This window comes from Anomaloglossus baeobatrachus, chromosome 4, assembly GCF_048569485.1.
Source record: "Anomaloglossus baeobatrachus isolate aAnoBae1 chromosome 4, aAnoBae1.hap1, whole genome shotgun sequence".
Taxonomy (NCBI): Eukaryota; Metazoa; Chordata; class Amphibia; order Anura; family Aromobatidae; genus Anomaloglossus; species Anomaloglossus baeobatrachus.
The window spans coordinates 94,384,992-94,394,114 of NC_134356.1; the positions used below are offsets into that span (position 1 = coordinate 94,384,992).

Sequence of the window (9,123 nt, forward strand, 5' to 3'; positions counted from 1 at the left end):
TCCTTCTAATCAGCTGCCTAGCACTCTGAAAATGAAAATGATTGAGGCCAACAAAGTAGGAGAAGGCTATAAGAAGATAGTAAAGCATTTTCAAGTTGCTCTTTTTTTCAGTGAAAAATGCAATTAAGAAATGGCTGGTAACAGGAACATTGGAGGTCAAGATAAGGTCTGTAAGACCAAGCAAAATTTCTATGAGGATTCCTAGAAAGGCAAATCAGAACTCCCACTTGACTACAAAAGACCTTCAGGAAGATTTTGCAAACTCTGGAGTTGTAGTACATTTTTCTACAATTGTTCAGAGACACCTGCACAATGACCCTTACAGTCCTCTGATTTGAGCATCATTTAAAATCTGTGTCTAGACCTCAAAAGAGCAGTGCATGCAAGACGACCCAGGACTGTCATATAACTGGAAGACTTTTCTAAGGAAGAATGGATGAAAATCCCTCAAACAAGAATTGAAAGACCCTTGGCTGGCTACAAAATGTGTGTACAAGCTGTGACACTTCCCAAAGGGGGTGCTACTAACCATGCATGGTGTACAAACGTTTACATCAGCCCATTTTCCATTTTTTGTTAATTTTAACATATAAAAGATAATTCTTTTTTATTCTAAAAGGAAAAGGAAATGTGTCTTTAACTAACTTAATGCCTTTTAGACATAATTTCATTTTTAACTTGTGCTTAACTGTTCACAATAACAGTAATTTTGACCAGGGGTGCCCAAAGGTTTACATGCCACTATACATCTGTGTAGCAATGTCATTTTTACATGTTTGTGCATTATTTTTTATTATTTGCAGTAGTTTATCTTTGCTTTTGCAGGTAGATTCCGATTGGAAACCTTATTGAGAATAAGGCCATGTGCACACGTTGAGTATTTGTTGAGTTTTTTAGCTAAGTACTTTTACACCAAAATCAAGAATGATGAAAAGTATAATAGACACACGTTACCATTTCTGTATTTTTCACTGACTGCTGGTTTTGGCTTATAAATACTGAGGTAAAAACTCACCAAATACTCAAAGTGGTCTTAATCGCAAATACCAAAGCCCCTAAAAAGGAGCACGTTACTCACAAAAACTGGAGAAAGACAAATGATGAATTTGGACCTATGTGTTCTTAGGACCTGCTTAATATTGCGGACACTGAGAAATAACAGATTTCTTGTTTTCATTATCTGATTTTATGTCATAATAGCTCACTGTAATCAATGGAGACTTTAAAGCCCTGCTTTCTGTATTGCATGCAATTATTAAGGATCTTACAAAAATAATTTATATTTTTAGGGTAAAGTGTCTCTTAAGCAGCTAAATACAAGACCTCTTGAAGTATTCATGTGCAGCATACTAAAGCAACAAGGTTTCGGGGAAGGATTCCGCTGGCTATCACAATACATTGATTGATAATTGATAAGTTTTTTTCATTTATTCCCTATTTTATTTTGTCGCTCAGATTTTGTAACTTAAATTGATTTTATTGCGGAAGTTGTATTTCAGATAATAAAGAACAAGTAGTACAGAAACATCGGAAGTCCAAAGTGTATTTCTTCATATCATCTATCCATAGTTTAAATAAAACTAACCTCTGTATTTGTACTGTCATATTATTGACCCAACAGGCCTAAAATATCACTAAAATAGTGGTGGGATTCTACAAAAATGATGCCGTTGTTTCGACATGCATGAATTCATTATAGAAGCTGTATGTACTGATCAACCATAACAATAAAACTATGCAGAGGTAAATGAAACAACATAAACTTGTTACAAAGGCACCTGTCGAAGGGTGGGATAAATCAGGGAGTAAATCAATGGTCAGTTTTTCATAATGCCATGTTGGAGGTGGAAAAATAAGCAGAAGGATCTGTGATGGCATTGATATGGCCTCATTGTGATGGTGAAACACCTGGGTCAGAGCGTCTTCAAAGTAGCTGCTCTTGTGGGGTGTTTAAAGTATGCCTTGATTAATCCTTGTTTGGTACCATTAGGTCAGTGTGTGTGATCCCATGCAGATTGGTACAACTAGTGATTTCTTTTCATGGTACCAGACAAGAGTTATGCATCTCCAAAAAGTGTTAGGCAGAAGGGCAACTGTCATGGGGTTCTTCTCCAGTATCACACAATCAACAGAGTGAGAGATGAGTGAGCAGTCCAAAGAACATTTATTCCAAGCAAATCAAAAGGTCTATAAAAATAATCCACCACACAGAGGGTAAAGTAGTCCAGCAATGGGATAAATGTCCCGAGAATGAGTCACAATCCTCCAGCAGTCCTTTTCCAGGAAAATTGGGGTTTCTCAATGGCTCTCTGGGGTGCTGCCTGTAGCCGCAGCTTCTACCCCAGAGGATGAATCTTCCTGCTTCACTCTCCTTCTCAGACTGAATAATCCCCCAGGTGAACAGAGAGGTTGGGTGGATGCCAGGCCCCCCTCCTCCAGACTTAGGGGTACTTTGCACGCTGCGAAATCGCTAGCCGATGCTAGCGATGCCGAGCGCGATAGCACCAACCCCCGTCGCACATGCGATATCTTGTGATAGCTGCCGTAGCGAACATTATCGCTACGGCAGCTTAACACGCACATACCTGCCCTGCGACGGCGCTCTAGGCGACGACCCACTTCCTTCCTAAGGGGGCGGGTCGTGCGGCATCACAGCGGTGTCACACGGCAGGCGGCCAATAGAAGTGGAGGGGCGGAGATGAGCGGGACGTAAACATCCCGCCCACCTCCTTCCTCCCGCATTGGTGGTGGAGGCAGGTAAGGAGATATTCCTCGCTCCTGCGACTTCACACACAGCGATGCGTGCTGCCGCAGGAACGAGGAACAACATTGTATCTCCTATTGGTGCGACATTATGAAAATGTCCGACACTACACAGATCACCGATTTACGACACTTTTGCGATTGTTTATTGGCGCATCTAGGCTTTACACGTTGCGACGTCGTTACCGGCGCCGGATGTGCGTCACTTTCAATTTGACCCCGACGATATCGCAGTAGCGATGTCGGAACGTGAAAGTACCTCTTAGGGGCAAAAGCCCAACAGGTGGTGATTAACTTGCAAACAGGACAATGTACAAGACAAGGAATACACAGAATGAATAGAGCAAGGCTCCTAAAATACAAACCTGCACAAAATTATACACAACCCCCCCATATCCCACCATCACAGCAACAAATCAGTGAAATGGCAGCAAAATCATATGGATCCATGGCTCGTGAATGTACATGTGGAGGAAAAGTTAGCTTGCTTTAGCAGATGCCAAATAGCAAAGTAATGCCAAGGTTTCCAAGCAAAACATTGTCTAGACCACCAGGTTTTCTCTACTGGCTTGGAAACTAATAGTCTCTTTGTTTACCAGGAAAGCGAACCATCTTCACCCCATTGTGAACATCATATATAAAAGTGCTCATGCTGGACTTCCGGGAGGCGGAGCTACGAGGTAGTGTCATGCTCCCGGTGTCCCGACAGCCCTCCTTACCCACTGAGCCGGTCCCTGCATCGCACCACCGCTCCGTACCCACTGATCCAGCATCGCCAGCACACCACCGCTCCTTACCCACTGAGCCGGTCTCACCGTCCAGGCACCGCTCCTTAGCCACTGATCCAGTATCGCCATCGCACCACCGCTCCTTGCTCACTGATCCAGTCCACGTGTCCACTGGTCATGGCTGCCGCTCCCGCTCGTGCTCTCCTGTGTCCTGCTCCTGGTCTTATGAGTCTGACTCTGAGTCTTAGCCACATGGTTCTGTGTAGGACCGGGCCGCGCCCACTCTCCTGGTCTTATAGGCCCAGCACACCTGCAGCAGGAAATGACATGAGGCTGTGCTGGGTATATAAGACTTGCCTTTCCATGTGGGCGGCGCCTGATCAACGTGTCTTGAAGCTTAGTCTTATGAGCTAGGTGCTCAGGTCCTCTTCTGCCGTGTCCCATTACCTGGACTACTGTTTGTCTTTGCTACCTGGCACCTGTACCAGTGACTTTGGTCTTCCCGTCCCCTGTGGGACGCGGCTCCCGTCCCGGCCACGCCAGTGCTCCGGCTGCCGTGTACCCTGCCCCCCGGTGGGGTGCTCGGTCCAGAGGATCCACCTCCTGGGTCTACCAGTCCTTCCGGTCCTGACAGATTGATCAGGCCATGGATTCCGCTGGAGCACAAACGTCTGAGCTGGCTGAACTACGCCAGGAACTGGTGCAACAGCGTGACACCTTACACCGCATACTGAAGTTCCTGACGTCTGTGGACCACCGGTTGTACACGTTACAGACCGCCGCCTCGTCTCCGTCGACGCAGCAGACAGCGTCTAAGTCTGAACCTGTTGTCCCCTCGGCTTCGCAACTCCGCCTCGCTGCTCCGCCTCGCTATGCAGGGGATCCCAAGACCTGCAGAGGCTTCTTGAAGCAGTGCTCCCTGCATTTCAAGTTGCTTCCCCATTTGTTTGTCTCAGACCAGGCTAAAGTGGCGTTCCTGATGTCACACTTAGAAGGCGAAGCTATAGCCTGGATTAACCCCCTGTGGGAGAATGAGGATCCAATGACCACCGACATCCGGGAATTCCTGCAAGCTTTCCGAAGTACCTTCGATGAACTCGGACGTACTACCGCAGTGACCTCTTCGCTCCTCCAGCTACGCCAAGGGACCCTGACCGTCGGCCAATACGCCATCCAGTTCCGCACGCTCGCCTCTGAGCTGGGCTGGAACAATGAGGCCTTGACGGCGGCCTTTTGGGAAGGTCTCTCTGGCCGCGTCAAAGACAAACTAGCCGGCCGTGACATTCCACGAACTTTGGACGCTTTGATATCCTTAGCCACCCGGATTGACCTCCGTTTCCAGGAGCGAACCAAAGAGGTATTCCGGGAGAAGCGACCACCCCGTCACGCCTTGTCCCCGCAGAGGCCTACCGCTCCTTTGCCCCTGCCTTCCTGTGATGTGTTTCCAGAACCCATGCAAGTTGACCAACTGAACCAAGCCAAGCAACGCCGTGCAGAACGACTCGCCCGGGGCCTGTGTTTCTATTGCGGAGATGGTTCACATATGCTCCGTTCTTGCCCGGAGAAACCAGGTAGACCCCGGGTCCAAGGGATGGTGGGAACTGCCACCCTTGGCACCGGAATCCCCTCTGTTCCAGTTACGCAGACTGTACAGGTGACGACAGAGAAGATCAGGTTCACAGCAGAGGCCCACATCGATTCTGGGGCAGCGGGTAATTTCATACACCAGTCTGCAGTGAACCGATACCAGGTACCTGTGATCCCGCTTGCCAAGCCCCTCTGGTTCGCCTCCGTGGATGGTAAACCACTATACGAACCTGTCCGGTATACCACTGAACCCGTGAGACTCCAGGTTGGCACTATGCATACTGAGACCATTGCCTTCTATGTCATCCCAAGAATGGCTCCTGAGCTCCTGCTGGGTCTGCCCTGGCTTCAACTCCATGACCCTGCCATTAGTTGGCGCTCTGGCGCTATTACTCGCTGGGGGCCCTTGTGTCATGATCACTGCCTACAGCCCGTTCCTCGGCCCCTGTCACCTGAACCTGTTATGCCGCAGGAAGAGGTGACGACGCAGTCCAGTGCCGTACCACAACTCCTGTCACTTGTGCCTGTGGTGCCACCGGAACCAGAAGAGACGACGCACTCCAGCGTCGTTTCACCGTCCCTGACAATTGAGACTTTGATGCCACCGGCTACTGAGGATGAGACACTGTCCTGTACCCGGTCCGAGACGCCCGATCCGGTCATCCAAGACTCCAGTCCTGCTTCTGACTGTCTTCCCCTTTCCGTTGCCTCCGCTGCCGCTGACTTGGGTTCTCCGATACGGGACATAGTGGCCATGAAAACAGTCCGGGGTAAGCAGTCCTTCCTGGTCGATTGGGTGGATTGTGGTCCTGAGGCCTGGTCCTGGTTGTCCCGGAAGTACGTTGCTGCCCCTCTTCGGCGCGCCTACATGTCCCGGCCGCGAGGAGGGGGGCTTCAAGGGGGGGGTACTGTCACGCTCCCGGTGTCCCGACAGCCCTCATTACCCACTGAGCCGGTCCCTGCATCGCACCACCGCTCCGTACCCACTGATCCAGCATCGCCAGCACACCACCACTGCTTACCCACTGAGCCGGTCTCACCGTCCAGGCACCGCTCCTTACCCACTGATCCAGTATCGCCATCGCACCACCGCTCCTTGCTCACTGATCCAGTCCACGTGTCCACTGGTCATGGCTGCCGCTCCCGCTCGTGCTCTCCTGTGTCCTGCTCCTGGTCTTATGAGTCTGACTCTGAGTCTTAGCCACATGGTTCTGTATAGGACCGGGCCGCGCCCACTCTCCTGGTCTTATAGGCCCAGCACACCTGCAGCAGGAAATGACATGAGGCTGTGCTGGGTATATAAGACTTGCCTTTCCATGTGGGCGGCGCCTGATCAACGTGTCTTGAAGCTTAGTCTTATGAGCTAGGTGCTCAGGTCCTCTTGTGCCATGTCCCATTACCTGGACTACTGTTTGTCTTTGCTACCTGGCACCTGTACCAGTGACTTTGGTCTTCCCGTCCCCTGTGGGATGCGGCTCCCGTCCCGGCCACGCCAGTGCTTCGGCTGCCGTGTACCCTGCCCCCCGGTGGGGTGCTCGGTCCAGAGGATCCACCTCCTGGGTCTACCAGTCCTCCCGGTCCTGACAGGTAGCTGCTTTTATCATGAGCTCCTGCAGCAGCCTAGGCCAAAAACGTTATCCAGGCCCATCCTAACATCTCAAGACTGCAGGGATAAGGCCAGGACAAGGGGCGCACAGTAGGCCCGGCTCTCCTGATACTCCGGAGGTGAAAGGTGTATGCTGCACCACAAAGAAAGGAGTGCTCTGACACAAAGCACCAGGCTGCAGGCTGTGGGCTGTGCTGCACAGAGGAACGCTGCCCATCCTCCCTGCTCCCCCTGCAGCTGTGCCACTGCAAACGGAAAGCACCCGGGACCTGGTAAGAGAGGGGTTAAATATCGGGCACTAACATCCAGAAGGAGACAGGGAAGGGGACTGAAGTGCTTCCAGTGGCAGCCATAGTTTTCAGTGAACTCTCACACACTCCCCTCCCTGCCACAGAAGAAATAGTGAAACACTGAGCAGCAGCAAGCTCAGCAAACAGGACTGCACGCTGTGTTTACCTGTCACACAGAGCTCCGTGGACAGGCCCACCGTCTGAGATACTGTGAGTGAGGAGGGAGCTGAGAGCCCCTGGAGACATTCGGCTGTGAGAGCAGGTCAGGAGATAAACGGGGCTGAGGAGGGGGCAGATACATCCCTGCAGGTCTCATCTTAAATGGCTGCTGCACAAGGCCTGTAATCTGCAACAGTAAACAGAGGCAGATAAGCCTGAAGTGCATCACAGCTCAACTTGATTAACCCCTACCTCACCACTTCACCAGCACTGACAGTATAGAAGAGGGTGAAAAACAAAAAGAAGTGGGATCAGTCATCTGGCCTGCCTCCTGCCCTTCTGACTGGTCTTTTTCAAGTAACATCTATACACTCTCATACACAGCGTGGAAATAATTGTGAAACAGCCAAGTTTACCACACAGATGTAATTAAGCTTATGTTATTGTGACGTCACCACAGTCTCTAAAGAAGCTCCATATTTACAGTTCTTACTATGGATAAATTTGTGGGTAAGAGCAATGCCACACAACCAAGTAAAGGAATTAGACCGCAAAGACGAAACCAAAATGCACCCCCATCACCAGGGGCTTCCCCTGAGGCAACTACAGACCCACCCCAGGCCACTGCTAAGGCCATCATGGATCTCTTGATGCCGGTGATTGATGGGCGGCTGGCAGCCTTCCAGTCTTCATTAGACGTTATAGTCACCCAAGTTAATGCCCAGGGTTCAAGGCTAACAGATGTGGAGCAGAGGGTCTCTGACATGGAGGACGCTGTAAAGGAAATTTCAGAGATGCTGGAGAGCAGGAATAAGGACATTGCTGTATTGCTGGACAAGGTAGATGATCTTGAAAACAGGTACAGACGCAATAATTTAAGGTTGGTGGGCGTCCCTGAATCGGTTCGGCAAGCTGATCTACTGAAACTCACTTCAGAATGGCTACCAGGAGCTTTGAAATTGAATCTAAAGTCGGGGCCAATTGCTATTGAAAGGGCCCACAGAGTGGGCCCACCTCGAAATGATGGAGAGGTCAGACCCAGACAAGTAATTTTTAAGGTCCTGGACTTCCAAGACAAGATCAGATTGCTGACAGCATTTAGAAAAAATCGCTCACTTACCTACAATAACTCTAAACTGCTTTTGTTCCAAGATTACTCAGCAGCCTTGACAACAAGACGCAAAGCCTTCAATCCAGTATGCAAACTATTGGCGGAAAAAAATATTCGCTTCAGTCTACTGTATCCTGCTGTTCTACGCTTCACTACAGGGGGAAAGAATTGGACTTTTGAAGATCCTAAGTTGGCTTTAAATTACCTTCTTCAGGAAAATGGAGCTTCGCCAGCAGTCAACATAGACACTTAAATCGGAGACGTCACGGTGCTACAGTTCTGATGTTCATTCTGTTTTTCCTTTTTTTTTCAGTGTCAGGACTGCCAGAGAGGCAGGTGACATTGCCATTAGATTAAGGTTTTTGTTTAGATGGAAAGGGGTTAGGGGGCTCTGCGTGCGCACCTTTAGTTTAGCTCTCATATGGGTTGTTGCGTTTTCTCGCTGGGATGGACGAGGGAACCCAAATAGGTTGTTTATAATTTTACAATTAATTCCGCCTTCTGGAATAGGATAAATGACTAACACAGAGAGCACAAATGTGTCCACGATTAAATCGCTGTATTGGTGCTCCTGGAATGTTAACGGGTTAAACTCTCCTATTAAGAGGAAAAAAGTTTTAAATTATCTACATCGTTTAAATTGCCATATTGTCTTCTTACAGGAAACACACTGGATGAAGGGCAATCACCCATTTCTTCACAGCAGAAAATATGCCGTATGTGCAGAAGCGTCATTTACGAGAAAACAAAGAGGGGTAGCTATATTGATCAATAAGCATATTAGTCATGAAGTTCTGGAGGTTTCAGAGGACCCTATGGGGAGATTATTATTGGTGAAAGTGAAGATAGAGGGCACTATCTACAACTTAGCAAACATAT

General features: G+C 49.0%; 1 protein-coding gene across 1 annotated transcript in view; it reads left to right on the top strand.

The window, feature by feature from the left end:
• The window catches only part of SAR1B (secretion associated Ras related GTPase 1B), a 167,936-nt gene extending 166,418 nt beyond the window's left edge, over positions 1-1,518 (top strand). The window contains exon 7 of the mRNA XM_075342284.1: positions 1,290-1,518. Coding sequence (XP_075198399.1) covers positions 1,290-1,406 — 117 coding nt within the window. The 3' untranslated portion in view covers positions 1,407-1,518. The remainder of the gene's footprint in view (positions 1-1,289) is intronic.
• Positions 1,519-9,123: the final 7,605 nt, after the last annotated feature.